At 44.1% G+C, this 19,028-nt stretch overlaps 1 protein-coding gene across 1 annotated transcript in view; it reads left to right on the top strand.

The window, feature by feature from the left end:
- Nucleotides 1-10,636: 10,636 nt before the first annotated feature.
- Nucleotides 10,637-19,028, top strand: part of ADAMTS5 (ADAM metallopeptidase with thrombospondin type 1 motif 5) — a 97,523-nt gene continuing 89,131 nt past the window's right edge. Inside the window, exon 1 of the mRNA XM_044284354.1 lies at nt 10,637-12,539. Coding sequence (XP_044140289.1) covers nt 11,505-12,539 — 1,035 coding nt within the window. The 5' untranslated portion in view covers nt 10,637-11,504. The remainder of the gene's footprint in view (nt 12,540-19,028) is intronic.

The raw sequence follows: 19,028 nt of genomic DNA, 5'->3' as shown, positions 1-19,028 counted from the left end.
CGACTTCAAAATGGCCGCCATGGTCACCACCCATCTTGAAAAGTTTCCCCCCTCACATATACTAATGTGCCACAAACAGGAAGTTAATATCACCAACCATTCCCATTTTATTAAGGTGTATCCATATAAATGGCCCACCCTGTATTTATTTTATGTGTTTTTTTCAACCATGGGGTTCATTTAGGATCAGTGGCATTTTTGAAGGGCTGACATTATTTCCTCCATTATCTGGGGTTTCTTCAAGAAAACACATGTGCAATGTGTCTTGGCATGCCATATTGCCTTATTTTGTATTTCCTCAGAAAAAGATGAAATAAAAAAATTAGGCATGCAAAAAATTATAATAATAATAATATTTTGATAGCGCTTTTCTCCCTGGGGACGCAAAGCGCTGTGACCCTGCATTCTGCAGTCTCAAAGGCTCGTGGCTGGTACTAAGACACACAATGAGGGAAATTTATCAAACTGGTGTAAAGTAGAACTGGCTTAGTTGCCCATAGCAACCAATCAGATTCCACCTTTCATTTTCCACAGCTCCTTTGGAAAATGGAAGGTGGAATCTGATTGGTTGCTATGGGCAACTAAGCCAGTCCTACTTTACACCAGTTTAATAAATCTCCCCCTATATGGGCAAAAACATCTCAAAAACATCCTAGAATGCGATCCGAAAAATGCTGATCAATTCAGTGGTTTTGTGAGCCATTTTCTATTGAGACCATAATCTATGTGCGAAGGAGCTCTTAGGCTGGTTTCACTCATATACGCCTCTTTCACACAAGCGTATCAGTCCGGATTCCGGCTACGGATTCCAGATAATATGCCTCCCAGACTGTCATCAGTATTGCTTCAGTAATTTATCCGGATTTACATGCATTTTGATGCACTCCCATAGACTATAACGGGCACACAAAATTAGGCCATGCTGCGGATTTCAAATCTTGATAGAGACGAAGCAGATTCCAGTACACAAAATACACGCCATATACAGATTACAATCATGCTTGTGTGAAAGAGGCCTTGGGAAGATTTATGAAGCTGTCTTAAAGGAAAACTGTACTTGTTGCCCATGGCAACCAATCACAGCACAGCTTTCATTTTACCACAGCACTATTTAAAATGAAAGCTGTGCTGTGATTGGTTGCTATGAGCAACAGAGACAGTTTTGCTGTTCATTTACAAGTGGTGAATGTAAATAGTGAGACTTAAAGGGGGTTTTCTGGGAGATAGTGAGGTCATCAATAGCTGATTGGTGGGGGTCCGACACCCGGGACACCTGACGATCAGCTGTTTGAGAAGGCTGCTCAGCTCGCAGTAAGGGCTCATTCACACGACCACATGGTCACTGTGCCGGTGTGGTCCGCAATCCATGGATACCAGCCATGTGAATCCCGTATTGTGGTGTGGACAAATTGACTTAAATGGCTCCGCGATCCACAAAATATGGCAAAATATAGGACATATCCTATCTTTTGCAGTGAGAGGCACAGACCCGAAAGCCCATGGAAGCGCTTTAGAGTGTTTCCGCGGGCTTCCGATCCGTGCCTCTGCTCCGCAAAAGATAGGAAATGTCCTATCTTTCGCCATATCTTGAGGATCGCAGTGCCTGTGTACTACGGACCCACCGTTAGCAGTCTGCAATACGGGCACGGACCCCTCACATTCGCTTGCATAAGCGCTAACCCTGTGCTCTTCTCTCAGCTTTCCCTAGGCTGTGTGACGTTCGACATTCATTAGTCACAGGGCTTAGAAGTGAATGGGGCTGAGCTGCGATACCAAGTACATCCAGTATACAATGTACGGCGCTGTTCTTGGTGAGCTGAGAGAAGGTCTCAGCACTTCTGCGAGAGCTGCTGCCTTTTCAAACAGCTGATCGGCGGTGGTCCAGGGTGTGATACCCCCACCGATCAGATACTGATGACCTATCTGGAGGGTCATCAGTAAAAAAATTCTCGTAAAACCCCTTTAAAAAGGGTTCTCCATGATTTTTGTACAGATGACCTATACTCAGGATACGTCATCCATATCACTTTGGTGGAGGTCTAACTTCCAGAAACCCCGCCGATCAACTGATCAGGAGTAGCACTGGAACTGCACATCCCCATCCATTGAGGTTACTGCAGCGCCACTCTCATTTACTTCAATGGGAACTGCACCGCAACAGTCAGCCCCTGCCACTACTGCATGGTGAAGGGAGCTGTGTTGTTCAGGTGCCTATTGAAAAGCAACTGATCGCTGGAGGTGCTGGGAGTCAGACGCCTTAGGCCTCTTGCACACGACTGTATGGCTTTTTAAGTGTTTTGAGGGCAGTTTTTACTGGATCCGTTTTTTGTTTCCGTTGTGTCTCTGTTTCGGTTCCGTTTTTCTGTATGGCATATACAGTATGCAGTAATTACATAGAATAAATTGGGCTGGGCATAACATTTTCAATAGATGGTTCCGCAAAAACGTAACGGATACGGAAGACGTACAGATGCATTTCGTCATGTGTTTTTTTTTTTTTGTGTATACCATTGACTTGAATGGAGCCACGGAACGTGATTTGCGGGATATAATAGGACATGTTCTATCTTTTAATGGAACGGAAATACGGAAACGGAAGGCATATGGAGTACATTCCATTTTTTATGCGGATCCATTGAAATTAATGGTTCCGTATATGAACCGTATACGGAACACAAAAAATGGCTCATATACGGAAAAAAAAGGTTGTGTGAAAGAGGCCTTACATATGCATATACCAATTACATATGCATAGTTGCCAACAGTCCCTAATTTTTAGAGACAGTCCCTGAAAATTTGGGCTGCCCCGGGGAGTATGTAAATCCTGTGGTTCTGTGCTGTTAGAGGGCGTTAGGGTGACTTCTGTCCCAAATTTACCAAAGGATCAGCCACCAGTGCAAAAGTTTTAGAGAACCCCTTTAATACTACTAATACTATATACTGTAGGTAATTGGCGCCTAAGATAATAAATGGTTTTTATATCATACAGTCCTGATCAAAAGTTTAAGACCACTTAAAAAAAAGACAAAAAAATAATATTTAGCATGGCTGGATCTTAACAAGGTTCCAAGTAGTCATCAACATGCAACAATAAGAAATGAGAGTGAGACAAAACATTTTTTGAGCATTCAATTAATTGAAAATAACGATTAAACTGAAACAGGCTGTTTTTCAGCTGATCCAAATTTTAGGACCACATGCCTTTAAAAGGCCAAATCTGTGGAAAGATGTGGATTCATTGTCATTTTCTGTCAGGTAGTCACACGTTGTGATGGCAAAGGCAAAAAAACTCTCCCTTTTTGAACGTGGTCGGGTTGTTGAACTGCATAAGCAGGGTCTCTCACAGCGTGCCATCGCTGCTGAGGTGGGACGCAGTAAGACAGTCATTTGGAATTTCCTAAATGATCCTGAGGGTTATGGAACAAAAAAGTCAAGTGGAGGAATAAAAAAGTCAAGTGGAAGATCCAATTGGCTGTCCGTCAAGACACTGGACGATCCTCGACCCAAATAAAGGCCCTTACTGGTGCTGACTGCAGCCCCATAACCGTCAGACGGCATCTGAGACTGAAGGGCTTCAAAAACAAAAAACGTCTTCAAAGACCTCGTCTCCTTGAACGCCACAGAACTGCTCGTTTGGACTTTGCAAGAGAGCACCAAACATGGGACATTCAAAGGTGGAAGAAAGTTTTATTCTCTAATGAGAAAAAATGTAACCTTGATGGTCCTGATGGTTTCCAACGTTACTGGCATGACAAGCAGATCCCACCTGAGATGTTTTCTACGCGCCACAGTGGAGGGGGCGCCATAGTGTTCTGGGGTGCTTTTTCCTTCAGTGGATCAATGGAGCTTCAGGAAGTGCAGGGGCGTCAAATGGCCGCTGGCTATGTCCAGATGTTGTAGAGAGCATTCCTCATGACTAAGGGCCCTCGTCTGTGTGGTAACGACTGGGTTTTTCAACAGGACAACGCTACAGTACACAATGCCCGCAGGACAAGGGACTTCTTCCAGGAGAATAACATCACTCTTTTGGCCCATCCTGCGTGTTCCCCTTGATCTAAATCCAATTGAGAACCTTTGGGGATGGATGTCAAGGGAAGTTTTCAAAAATGGACAACAGTTTCAGACAGTAGATGGCCTTCGTGCGGCCGTCTTCACCACTTGGAGAAATGTTCCCACTCAACTCATGGAAATGCTTGCATCAAGCATGCCGAAACAAATTTTTGAAGTGATAAACAATAACGGCGGAGCTACTCATTACTGAGTTCATGTTTGGAAGTTGGATTTCTGTTTTGGGGGGGTCTAGTTTTTTGGGGGGGAGATTTGGTCCTAAACTTTTGTTTCTATTAAATTGAATGCTCAAAAAATGTTTTGTCTCACTCCCATTTCTTCTTGTTGCATGTTGAAGCTCTACTTGGAACCTTGTTAAGATCCAGCCATGCTAAATATGATTTTTTTGCCATTTTTCAAGTGGTCTTAAACTTTTGATCAGGACTGTACAAGGAAGCTTGTTTCTTACATTTCATATATATTTGTGGATTTTGAGCTATAACAGTGCACATGGGTCCTTGCATTGTGGTGGAAAACAGGCGAGCCAACCAGCTGCACAGCAAATCAATGTCTGACAGATGACCAGGTGAGGAGGAGAGTGATAGTAGCAAAAATGGTGGTTGTAGTTGACACTCACTCTGACGCTCCCCTGTATCATGCAGTAATAGAGAAGGGTGCACCTTTTACTCCTTTTGGGACACTCTGCGACCTAATGATGGTTGAGGTGCCCTTGGTGTTGGTGGATTTGAGGTGCAAGGCAGGTTCCCTTGGTGCAGCTGTGGATGTCGGTGCAGTGTGACGGTGCAGGAAATAAGCAGGCCAGATTATCAGCAAGCAGTGCTTTATTGAAGTTCAAATGCATAAGATACAGTTCTCAGCATGCATGGACTGGCAGTTCTTACACAAGTGTAATTTTGTGGTGGATACTGATTGATGATGGATCAGGTTCAGAAGAATGAAGAAGGAGAGGTGAATGGGTTAGAAATTAGGAGGTGTGATAGGCCACTCTACAAATATGTGTGTTTAGGGAGAACCAAAAACTGTGGATGTTGAGAATTAACCTGATGTCTTGGGGTAGGGCGTTCCAGAGAACTGGTGCAGCTCGGGAGAAGTCTTGGAGATGGGAGTGAGAGGTTCTGATTATGGCGGATGTCAGTCGTAAATCATTGGCAGAATGGAGAGCACCTGTAGTATGAAAGACAGAGATGAGGGAAGAGATGTAGGGGGTGCAGAACTGTGGTGACATTTTTGGGGGAGAATGAGCAGTTTAAATTGAATCCTATATTGTATGGACAACTAGTGCAATGACTGGCACAGGGTGGAGGCATCGCAATAGTGGTTAGGGCTCATGCACACGGACGTTGCTGTTTTTGTGGTCCGCAAATTGCATCCTATTCTTGTTCGTAAAAAGGACAAGAAAAGGACATGTTCTATGTTTTGTGGGTGCCGCAGAATGGACATACAAATGCGGACAGCACACAGTGTTCTGTCCGCATCTTTTGCGGCCCCATTGAAGTGAATGGGTCTGCATCGGAACTGCAAAAAATGCGGATCAGATGTGGAGAAAAAACACGGTCGTGGACATGAGTCTGGCTGCTGCATTCAGGACAAATTAGAGAGGGGAGAGTCTGCTAAGGGGGAGACCAATTAGTAATTAGCTACAAAGTCGGGAATAGATCAGAGCAACTGTGAGAGTTTTTGTTGTTTCTACAGTAAGAAAGAGGCTGCTGTGGCCACATTTTTTGCATGGTCACACAACATCAAGTGTCACTATTTCCCAGTTTAGAGGTTCAGGCTCCTTACGCTACAATACCCTAGTCAAGGGACCCTTGTTCTGGAGCTCAATAGCCTCTTGATATACCCTTGCAATAAACCATAAACTTCTTATTAGGGCTCATGCACACAAAGTATTTTCTTTCCATGTCCGTTCTGTTTTTTTTTTTTTAGGACCGTATGTAGAACCATTCATTTCAATGGGTCCGCAAAAAAAACGGAAGTTACTCTGTGTGCATTCTGTTTCCGTATGTCCGTTCCGCAAAACAAAATAGAACATGTCCTATTATTGTCCGCATAACGGACAAGGATAGGACTGTTCTATTAGGGGCAAGCTGTTCTTTTCAGCAAATTACGAAATGCACAAGGACGTGATCCGTATGTTTGTCGGATCCATGTTTTGCGGAACTCAAAATACATACGGTCGTGTGCATGAGCCCATAATATATTAAATTGACCACTATAGTGTTTTTATTTTGGTTGTTTTTGAAAACTAATGACACTTCGGCACCCTATAAGTGACAGAGACACCTTAGCATGATAGATGTGTATTTGCTGAGTGGGACCGCAGGGGAAACACGTGAGGCTACAGTGGGCCGATGGGGGTAGTAGTTGTTTGTACTCACGGTTAGAAGAGCCTCCCTGGGCCGGCAGTGCAGTGGATGGGAAGACAGCACTAAATCCTCCGGGGCACTCTCTATTTGCAGGGAACACCAGACAGATGGACGTTGAGGTGCCCTTGATGGCATAGGTGTTTAAGGTGCTTTGGTGGCTGGGCATCTGTGTTCGTGATGCCAGCACGGTAAGGTGCAAATGTTGAGTGTTGTAGTGGAAATGATGAGGAGGCAGTTGTAATAAAACTGTTGAACATTTACTGAATCAATTGTCTTCAGGTAGTCAGTACAGATACAGTTCATTTGTATCAGAAATCGGTTCAGTAGTATTCTTTTTATCAGATTTAGGCAATTGTCAGTAGAGGAGTTCTCTTTAAGGCTGACACTTTACAGCCAAGACTTCTGTATTATTCCATATCCAAACTATAGCACTCTGGTACGAAATATGCTGTTTTCTACCATATCTTGAGCTATCCAATAAGGGCGTTCTCCCTCGTGGCAGGCAAACTCTCTGCGACATTATTTGCAGGATCCTCTCCTGAAGTATTCAGGTTCACTATTTCCTGAAAGGCTTCTAGTGAATAAGGATAATTATGGCCCTTAATCATCCAGTTGTGTCCAGTAACTTGGAAAGTTACTCTTGGTCACTTGTGCTTGTGACGTCCATAGGCCAGACTCTAACCTTCACTAGGATTGCTTCATATTTAGATGTAGACTAAGGGTTCATTCACACGTCCGTTGTTTGTTTCCTGATCTGTTCCGTTTTTTGCTGAACAGATCTGGACCCATTCATTTTCAATGGGTCCTGAAAAAAATCGGACAGCACAATGTCTGATTTTTTTTCAGGACCCATTGAAAATGAATGGGTACAGATCTGGTCCAGATCTGTTCAGCAAAAAACGGAACAGATCAGGAAAGAAACAACGGACGTGTGAATGGACCCTAAGTTTGTCCTTTTCAGGATTGATCAGGTGTCGGAGGAAAGAAATTGCAGCTACATGGTGGATAAGGCCTGTTTCTCTACCATCCATACACTTGCTTTCCTCCTCTCACTACACTCTGAACTAACTGAATTCACTTTCTGTTAACTAACTTTATTAGCAAACCCCTGGCTATACATATTATGTGGCGCCAGCACCACCTAGGGGCAAATGAGTGTAATGACATTGCCAGCCTGATAAATAGGAAATACCATACAGTGCAACTACATCAGATAAATAGGCAGATGTTTAAAGTGTCCCTTTTACACATATGTGGGACGCTGCAAGTCTGCTTGGACACTCACCCCCTGGTGGAGGAGAAGACCTGCTTACTCTGCGTTTAGCATGACTGATCCATGGAGGCTCCCATTTGGTGAACTGAGGGAGGTCCACAGCCGATTTTCTAATATACTTCTATTATCCAAATTGTTCCATTCATTAGTGGGAGAGTAGGAATTTGAAAAGAGCAATGTAAGGGCTTGTTCACACGACCGTGCTGTGTTTTGCGGTCCGCAAATTGCGGATCCGCGAAACACGAATGCTGCCCATGTGCCTTCCGCAATTTGCGGAACGGACGGCCTTTTATAGAAATGCCTATTCTTGTCCAAAAAACGGACAAGAATAGGACATGACTTAAAATTTTTGTGGGGCTACGGAACGGAGCAACGGATGCGGCCAGCACATGGAGTGCTATCCGCATCTTTTGCGGCCTCATTGAACCACGGTTGTGTGAATGAGCCCTAAGGAGGCACCTTCAGCTTAAGTGCCTTATGGTATAAGTGGTTCCCACTGTTACTGTCAACTTTTTACCTGCATGATAGTGAACGGAGAACGGTGGGAGACGCTTCGGGTCTTTGTGTTGAAGTGCGCAGATACTGCCTCATATACTGTAAGTCGTCGTAGGTTGGAATTATACAGGCAGAAGCTGATTTTCTCCTTCTAGGTCCTTTTCTGGCTTTGGCGCTAAAACCTGCATTAAAAAAAATGCATGTGTGTTTCTAGCCACAACCCTGACAAGGGGCACATCGGTCAATTTAGGATAGTGTACTTGTAACAATGCCGGGAAATCAGGGGTGACGCCCCCAGTTCATTGTAGAAGTGTCATTCTGTCCATAGATCATTGATAAAGAGGCATAAGGCTAGGGCTACACGGTGACATTCATGCCACACCAATGTCGCGCAACATATTTTATAATGCTAGTCTATGATGTCACACAGCGACATGCGACTGTGACACGACAGTCGCACAAAAATCCATCTTTGATGGTTGTTTTGCTTCTGTCGCATGTCCATAGACTAGCATTATAAAATATGTCACGTGACATTACTGCGACAAATGTCGTCGTGTAGCCCTAGCTTTAGTGTTGTCATAGGGGAGACACAAATCTGAACGACAACTGCTTACAATGGTAGCATGTAATTGCATATCTAGAGACATTTTGCATTCAGGATCCTGGGAAAGTTGGATCACTTTGAGCTATAGATGGTAAACACAATTGACTATGATTATTAAAGAGAACCTGTCACTATTCCCTTCCCCCCGACACGTCGATTTTTAGTAAATCTTTGCATTCCTCAACCATTCTGGAATTTTTTTTTTTTTTTTTACTAATTTGCACTGCATTGTCCCGTTCCTCTGTTATTACTCCTGATTATTTTTGACAACTGGATGTTACCTTCCCCTTTGTCAAAGGTACACGTCCCTACATCCTGGCATTTCCACTACTGTGTAGAAGAGGCACACCTCCAACCGGTAACAGGCAGCTGTCCATTAATGTATACATTTCCATGAGGATCAACAGAGGAACAACACACAGCAACAGTATAAGAAAAGATGTCCCAGCATTGTTATGTCAGGATGACAAATTCTCTTTAACCGGGAATTACATTTACAGGTGAATCTTACATGAATTTGTTTTGGGGGGGAGGGGATGCCAGTGAAAACATACTAATGTTGGATAACGACTACCTGTAATCAATATATATATAGCATCCAGCAGAGTAGAGGAGGAGGAAGGGAGCCCCATAGTCAAGAGAAAAATGTGGTGCCTTTCGGGAGCTGCTTGACATTATTGGGTTCCTGTGGCACCTGGCACTTCCAGTACTGATTGGATAGGATCTGACTATGTAGAGGCACGCCTCCTCCAGGTAACACCCTGTTGTCAATATACATTTCCAGGAGGAGTAACAGAGGAACAGGATAAGATGCTCCAGCATTGTCAGGGGCATTGAGGCATCCTCCTTAACCAGAGAAAGAGACCAGTAATTATATTTACAGGTGAATTGTACAAGGTATCAATCATCAGCAGTCACTTTTATCAATCTGTTTTTGGGATTTTTTATTTACTTAATTTAATATATTTATTTTTATTCATTTGGAGAGGGGGGGGGGGGGGAGGGGGCTGCCGGTGAAAAAATACTGATGCTGGATTCCAAAAACCAGTACAGCACTCCAGCTGTTGTGAAACGACAACTCCCAGCAGCATGCTCCATTGTCTTCTATGGGATTTCTGAGAACAGCTTAGCAAGTGTGGATGCTGGGAGTTGTAGTTTGATACAGCTGGAGAGCTGGAGGCTGCTGATCATTGACACAGAGGAAGGAAACCCCATAGCAAAGATACAAATGTGGTGCCTTTCAGGAGACGCTTGACACTCCTGCACTGCTCCTTACTCAGGGCAGGGGATGCCCCCAGTAAACTGCATGACATCGCAGCACCTGCGGAGACCACCTACTATATGTTCTGGGACTTGTAGTTCTACAACCAGCAAGCACCCAGGCTGCCACACTGAGGGCACAGGGTTTCCAATCATACATTTGTGAGTTTCAACTCTTCTCATTAAACAGTACTGTGCCCCCCCCCCCCCCTCCTCCTCCTCCTCCCTCCTTCCTCTCCACCCCAACCCCCCTCTTTTTGGGAAATGAATCTCTGCAGGCTATTTCATTACCAGTAGAAAATATTGCTGAACTCAGATCTAAAAAAAAAAAGCGAACCACAATCAGGATCCTTAATCCACGTGTCATCTGCAATTTCATCCCAGCACAGTACTGGTGAACAGAATCTACTGGGATGGTTTCTATTTAGCACTTTTTTTTTACTGCTTCTCCATTTATGTGTGACCTACCTTAAGGTTATACAATCAGGGTGAAGGCTGCACAAGACAAATGGTTGGGCTTGTGTTTATTCAGATGCCAGTGGCACAGCATGCCCAGTCCTCCCCCCCAGACCCTTCCCAGTAAACAGGTCCCATCCATAAGGACAATTAAGTGACACCTCATCTATCACTTGACAGCTTGGATAGCAATAGACACAAGGCAGGTAGATCCAGCCAAAGCATGCAGGCAGTAGGACATTCCTGATCCAGTCCTCCTCCCAGAAGAGTCACTACAACCCCCACCATCCAAGGGGATATTTTCGTGATGATAATGATGATGATGGGATGATGACTGCCTCCTGTAAATTTTCCAGTTTCCAGGACAAGACATTAAAAGGCAATAAAAAGGAGGTGCTGGAGATGAAGTCAGCTGTTGGTCAGGACAGTTGTGAAATAGCAGCAGCAGCTAGAAGCAGAGGAGAATGAAAGAAAAAGCCATGCACAGAGTGGGAGGGAGGGGAGCACTCCCTTTAAGAGGCAGTGACTACTCACATTTAAAAAAGCATTCCAGTATAAATTCATTGTTCCTCCTCCTCATCTTCACATCTCTGTCTCTCTCCTCTTCTTGCACACGGGGCTGGAGAGAGTAAAGTGCAAAACACTTGGCTGTGGAGGACTCCAGGGAAAAAAAGCTCCCAAAAAATATCAAATCCAGGGACCTTGCTCCAGACAATCTGTGGTTCCCAAGGAGTTAACTCATGCTACCCTGCAGAGCCTAACAGCTGTGGGCTCCCAGTGCCTGGGGTATTGTTCCTGGTAGCCTAGCAAGCTGGTGGATCTGATGGAGGAGAGGAAACAAGTCACCTCCAAGAAAGTTTAGAGCCGTCTTTGCTCCTGTTGACATTTCACTGCCGGTTGATTCATTCCAGGCTGGTTCTTTCCTTCTTTTTTTTTTTTCTTTTTCCTCTTCTCTCTCCAATTTCCAGAAAGAAGAACAATGATGCTGATCGTGCTAGTTATATTAGCTGCTGCTAGTACTGCAGACACCAAGCCTGGGAATCCACCTGCTTCTTCCAAGCATCACCAAGGTTCTGAACCCCAGAGAAGGAGTGGGATAGTGCAGAACATTGACCAGATCTATGTTGGAGGAGGTAAGGTGGGCTACATCCTCTATGCAGATGGAAAGAAGTTCATTTTGGACTTGGAAAGGGACGAAATGCTGCTTTCTCCTCACTTCAGCACCAAGTACCTGGGACGTCTGCATCCTCAACATCGTTTTCATAGGCACTGCTTCTACAGGGGGACCGTAGACTCCAGCCCACAGTCCTTGGCCGTCTTCAACCTTTGTGGGGGTCTGGATGGCTATTTTGCAGTCAAGCATGCCCATTATACCATCAAGCCTCTCATTAAGGGCAAGGCAGTGATAGGGCAGATCTACAGGGACGGATCTGAGAGGGTCCTACATGTCTTTATCAAGGATCGCTTCAGTTTTGAGACTGTGCCTAGTAGAGCTAGCTGTGAGACCAGAGGTTCTGGCAAACATCTCCATAAACATGGGAATAGCTCCAGAAGACATCACAGCGAAGACCACCCTAGGTTGGGTAGCCCACACAAAGCCAACCAAAGTCTTTCCTCTTCTTCTGCTGACCCCAACCTCAAGGAAACCGTCTTATTACAGGAAGTAACCGCACTAAAAAGACGCCAGAGGAGATCCATCTCTAAGTCCAGACACGTGGAGCTCCTCCTGGTAGCTGACGAGTCTATGTCCAAGAAGTATGGGAAAGACCTCCACCATTATCTGTTGACCTTGGCTTCCATCGCTTCCAGGCTTTACAGTCATCCCAGCATTGAAAACCACATCCGCTTGGCAGTGGTGAAGGTGGTGATGGTCACTGACAAGGAGAAGGGGCCTGAGGTGAGCAAGAATGCTGCCACCACTCTGAAGAACTTTTGCAAATGGCAACATCAACACAACCAGCTGGACGATGAGCAGGACCAGCACTATGATGCTGCCATCCTCTTCACCAGAGAGGTAAGTGCTTGTGCCAATCTGCTGGGGTGGGTTCTCTGCCTTACATGACCTTACATGACTTGGTATGTTTTAGCATTTACTTTATGGTTTGCAATGTGTATTTAGGCTAACCACAATGGGAATCACTAGTTGGAGGACTTACTTTGCTGTAGGTCAAATACTTATGGCTCTTGACAATATGTATGAATGTTAATTAGGGCAGCCAGGCATTTCTATCCTGTATACCGAGCTGGCACTTGTAGTTCCCCTTTACCTGGCATGCTACAGACTACCTCCTAGTATGGAATAATGAGGGTGGAACTAATAGCTCCCAACTCCTGGAGCATGTGACTTGTAGTACCACCACCTACTGCTAATGTAAGGGTGCCAGATGTAGTATTAAACTATATTTGCCCAGAATTCCTTATTTGAGGTAGATCATCATAAAGGTTTGCTGAGATTTGTAGTTCTTCACAACCTAGAGCTTGGTTCCTAGGTGCCTACAGCTTTTCTAGGCATGAATTAGAACAGCCAACATGATTCAGCATAGTTTGGGTTAATAGAGCCAGATTTGCTGAGGCTTGTAATTCCCACGCATGATCCATACTGCCTTGTAGGTGTTGAGTAGAATTACACTGCAATCTTGGGACTTGTAGTCCACCCTGTATAGTTTATCCTTAGTAGCAACACCTTGCCTTACATTGACTTCCTATGTGATGCTTGTAATACCCGTGCTGGCATTTTCCTTGTACACATGATGGCTGCATGCCAGGGAGTGAAACACTACAAGTCTCAGCACCTCCCTGCCACCCTGTAAACCACGCAGAGGCTTCTAGTTCCCTCGCTGCCTGGCAGCCAGCCTAGAAAAACAAAATTGCCAAAAGAGCGCAACGTTAAGTATGCAAGCCTCGCCGGGACTCTAGAGCCTAGAAGCTATAGGTTACCTACATTTATGGTCGGCTGATGTCTTCAGTCGAGCTTCCCAAATCTGTAACACGGAGTCGGCTTTATTACATTACAGCTCAAAAATAGAAATCTTTGTGCACAAATACAATAAATGAATTGTATACCTCCAGTTGTGATGGAAGCATCTTGCAGTCCTTCTCCGGCAGGTGTTTCCAGTGATATATTATTATGGAAGAGTGTCCCATAATAACATATTCTAGTTCTCCAGTGTAGTCATTCATTTCATTCTGTATACACAATGGGAGAGGTACACCCGAGCTTTCATATGGCGGAGATATTCCCTGACACTATGAGTAATTGGAATAAACAAGCACATTCCTTCCACATCAAGTGCCTGGGGCTGCTGCAACCTCTTACGTCTACTAGTAAGCAGAGGAGGATTCCTTCCATATTATCTTCATTATCCGTCTATTCCTCAAAGAAATAAGAGTCAGTATGCAGTAGTTTGTAATTCTCCACTGACTTGCTTATTGAGAAGAGTCTTGACAGGTGACAAATGACAGTCTTCAGAATGTCATAGCTCATACACATGTAAGTCTCCTACCCTTTAGACACACATGTAGACGTGTCCTCTACCATATATCGGGTTCACAGCACGGTATAATTGCTTACATTGAGTTGCCAAACATGTTTTCATCCAGACCTGGAAACATGGATGCCTGTGAGATGACATCACCGACTTCTACCTGCAGACCAAAATATTAGTGTAACTAACGTTGCGAACCATTACGAAGGTGACAAGTACACAACTTGATCGTTATGCAGCATTGTTCAAGAAGGTAGTCCAGTTTTTCACTTATTTTTTGGAACCCCCCCCCCCCTTTATTTGCCTGGGGTCACGCTGAGCACTTTCTAACGAAGGCCGTGCAGGTTGGGTGGAGGAAATGTGAGAGCTGCAGCTGAAAGTTTAAACAAGGCCCTGGAGGATTGCTACAGCTGGCTAAAACTTGTATCTTGGCCGGCTGCTTTATATTTGAGAGGTCGCCCAAAGCCTTGAGGAAAGGCGTGGGTAACGTAGCTCCTGTGGTTCGTGGGTAAGATGTGAATTAGACTTTTGCCCACAGAGAGGTATTAAAGTTCATAGAGAAGGTCTTATCGTAAGCTGGAATAAAAAACACGCTTTCTTTTGACTCGACATGAAGAGTAAGATTTACACTATTTTTTATATCAATCAAATGTAAATGCCAAAAACCACATCATGGACCACAGGATGGACCATTTAACACTTGTGTATGTAATTTCTAGGCTTGATATATATATATATATAACCAACATCTGCCATTGCTAAACTATGCATAATCTGAGAAAGAGCAGGTCCACCCAGGAAGATTATTTACATGCAGTTTCGGACTGAGGTTCTTTGGGACCGAGGGAACACCATCTATCGACATCAACAGTCTACAAAACATATACTGTAAATGCAATCTAAGGGGTTATCTGCGAATCATCCCATAGGAAATAAACCCTAGTGGTAAGACTCCAAAGTCAACAAAACGGGGGTCCTGAGCCCCCTATTCCTCCACACTGCATGACTGCAGTGAGGAGAATTTGGAATGGAGCAGAGGTCGAGAATGAAAGCTGCCACTTCATTTAAAGTCTATGGGATCGATGGTGACAGCCATGTTGTCTCTCTACGTCAATCCTTAGACATTGGGGTACATTTATTATTAATAAGCCCCTGCACTGGCACTGAATTACTGAAGTTATGTAGAGGCCATCTCTTACATTTAGACCATTTTCTATTCCTAAACCAGATTCCTGGCGTGAGCGGGGGAAGAAGTCGCAGATTCTGCCACAACTTTGCATGCTACAGAATCTGTGCCAGATATACACCACAAAAGTGGCATATATCTGTTCGTAAATGACCCCATTGTTTCTAGTGGCAGGACACATGCTTGTTTACCATACCTCTTTAAATTTCTTCTCATTATGATTCTGAAGAGAGGATGAGGGCTCGGATCCTTTGTTCCAGTGACCAATGGGTTCTTATTGCTGGAGATATTTTTCGCTTATCCTTTGGATAGGCATTCAATTTCAATTTTAGGAAAACCTCTTTAAGAGATGATCGGCTTGGATGTACTTATAATAGTCTGATAGCTACTGAGATAGTGCACCCATGGTGTGATTGTCGCACTGTGGCAGTTCATCTTTTGCTCAAGTCATTTGAAAGCGACTACACTTCCAACAGTTTGGTCTTTTATATGGGACAGGGAGGTCAGGCAGTGAAGTCCTGGGCAACTAGGTCAAGAGCATATGCACCGTAGGGACAGCCAGTGTATCTGTGGGTCCATGAAGGTCCAACTAGGCTTGCCCCATCCTTCTTCCCAATGGATAGTGGAAAAAGGGAAAGGCTTAACCCAGGGTTATGTGGCCAACCGTCCTACAGTATGTGAATGTTGATGAACGAATCTGTCAAATACCTTTCACACTCAAGTAGGAGGAATTAGGACCAAGTTAAGGTGAAGTTTTCTTAGGAAAGGTGCAAGCATGCTTAGCAGCACTAAAACCATGCTATTCTATTTTCTACTGCCCCAATAGACAATCTCCTTAAAAGATGTAGTGAAGGAACAAAGCTTAGCAATCAATGTATCAGCTCACCATTTTTCTTAAGGGTTACGCCATATGTCCCAGCTTTGTTGTAGCGTTTTTGCAACAGTTTTCCTGAAAATAATAATATAACTGCTATGGGGGGACCTTTAGAGATATTACCCTCTAGCATAACTGATATTCCAACTTGAAGGGAGTTTGTCAGCATTTATAACCCTGCAAAACTGTTGACTGCACTAGATAGGAGATCTTAAGACCTGTTTAACCCTGTCATTGGGTACTGTATGTTCTTTGTATTAGCATGACACAGAGAATGTTTAACTGGCACCCACTACTTTGGCAAGTGTCCTAATGCTGTAGAGCTCTTAACTTTCTGCAGTGAGTCCTTCACAACCTCTCACCCCCTGCTCTTGAGTGATGGCTTAGCGTCCATCCAGGAGCCTGCTCCAGCCATCATCCTGTATAGTGATGTACGCTTACTGCAGATAGCCAAGGGCACCTCAGCATTAGAGAACATCCAGAGGGCACTTGCCATTGTGGCACACTATGGATCTATTCTTCTTTTTCTTGATGATACTGATAATACAAACATACACAAAAGTATGTTTAAGTGGGTCTTCTATCTAGTGCTGCAGGGTCAAAACTGCTGATAAACTCCCTTTTATAAACATTGTGGTCATCCGACCTTATCAAGGATGGAGGATCATTTGGAAGTCCTTTGGTCACCATGCTTTCACCTCCACTAGAGTTTCTTAAATATCTACAGCCACAGTGAAAACCAACATTAGTAAGTCTATTAGGGTCATCACCGCATTGTATACATACCACTGTCAAGTGGTAGAGACTCAGTCAAACATTCACATGGGAAAACCACAGCACTTTCCTGAGTGCAGAATATAATTTCTATTTATGCTGACGACTTGCATTCATCAAAGAGTCAAAAATAAGGAAATGCCACATGTGAATAAATCTTCCAATGTTACACTCCTCCCAGACCTTGATCATGGTGACAATCTGCGGTCTGTTCAAAGGAGGTCGACTGGAGGAGGATGGTTGCACCCAAAAGTGGTTTTCATATGTGACTGTGAAAGCCAATGACAGGAGGTCAAAGACAGTAGTAATATTTTTTGTAGCTACAGTACATTTCATCGGGAGCTTGGGATTGATTGCTTTGCATTTACAACAGCAGATAAAATCCTTCCAAGCAAGTGAAAAAAATGGGGCAAATTTCATTGAATCTACCTGTTTCTGGCTGATGGCTGTGCTTGACGTCAGTTATTACTATTTTAACCATACTACATGCGACTGACAAGAGGTAGTTTAATGAATACATCTTGGGTAGACCGATCCAATCTGCTCACATGGAAGAACTTTATAGTTGGTGCCTATTCCATATTTCAAGTCCTTCTACCAAAAGCTGATTGAATTCGGGGGCAAAGCTACAGGGGGTACAGAGGTAGCTGGGGAACCTGAGCCCTGGTTCCTAAAAGGACTCAGAGTCCCTTCTGCCACATAGGAAGACACCAATCGTATTAATGAAAGATGGTAGCAGGGGGCCCTGTTACAGAATTAGCTCTGGGACCGAGGAGCTTCAAATTACATCTCTGCTGGCATTTCATTGGTCTTACCTCAATGTAATTTCAATATAAATGCACCAACTGGACATGAATGGATGTGCCAGCTGTCTGTTGTATTTAAAACGGTTTTGCGAGATTCTGATTTTAATGACCTATCCTCAGGAGAGATCATGAATATCAGATTGACTAGGGAACCAACACCCAGGACCCCACTGTTCAGCTGAGGAGGTTGTGGTACTTTGGTTAGAACCATGGCTTCCTCACGTGGTCCATTGGATAGTGGCTGCGCTTTGTAGTGCAGCACAGCTACATTCACTTCATTGTGACTGAGTTGCGGGTAACGTGACTGGTGATCATGACATCACTGGACTAGGAAGAGGCCGCAGCATTCACCGGAGCGCCGAGGCCTCTTCAAACAGCTGATCAGCGGGGGTGCCAGGAGTCAGACTCCCACCTATCTCATATTGATTACCTATTCTGAGGATAGGTCATCAATATAAAAAACTTAGACAACCCATTTAATGCACCTGTGGTCCTCCATATGTAGTACACATGGCTGTCAGCTTCCATTAATAGAAGCAGCTCCTGGAAGATTCGATCTTGGCTTTCTAAATATACCTTTAACCTTTAGCTGATTTTTCATAGAGGTGGGAGGACATGGTGTTTACTCATACACAGGTGGGTTTATCTCCCTATGTTTGTCTAACCTACTGCAGAACCTCTTGAAATAGCATCAGGAAGAAAAGAGAAGAAATAGTTGATAACATTTTGTAATGACTAGTCAGTAGGACATCATCAGACTGTAAGACTCATTGCCCACAAAGTACGGTATTTATTTGCAACAAGCAGTCATTGTGCAATGGCTATTCAAGAGGAAGTCACCTCCCTTGGTGGCCCAGATATAATCCTAAAGCTAAATGGCCCCTGGTGACCCAGACAAATCCATCCATCGTCAGATTCTTCAAACGTGACACTATCGTCAGTTTCCAATGCATTACATTCACCCCGTCTCTTCTTTTCATGTTAGATGTTGCATGCCAACCTCAGAGTTTATAAATTCATTTCCACATCAGAGGTTTGGAAAAAATGTCCCTGGAATGCCTTGTGGAAACCACTCGTCCAGATGGCATGGCATAACTTCCAGAGCTGGAACTGCTTCTTAGCGGGTACTTTTGCTTTTCTCCACTTTCCTCTTGAGAATTCTTTTTGCATTATATTCTGATCCATCCTGGTGAAGCTTTATGACCCAAGCAAAATCATTGTTCTATTTATAAGTCACCATGAGACTGCAGATGACCCATTCCTCCCTCCCCACCGATGGTCTTAATCTGATTAAGAAACTCTAGATCATATTCTAGGAGAACGTGTAAGCCTGAAGTTTGGCCACCTTCCCTTGGCAAGTGGTTTCCCCTAAGATGAA

This window comes from Bufo gargarizans, chromosome 3 (assembly GCF_014858855.1).
Source record: "Bufo gargarizans isolate SCDJY-AF-19 chromosome 3, ASM1485885v1, whole genome shotgun sequence".
NCBI lineage: Eukaryota > Metazoa > Chordata > Amphibia > Anura > Bufonidae > Bufo > Bufo gargarizans.
Note: the sequence above shows the minus strand (reverse complement) of the source record. Positions and strands in the feature narration are given on the sequence as shown.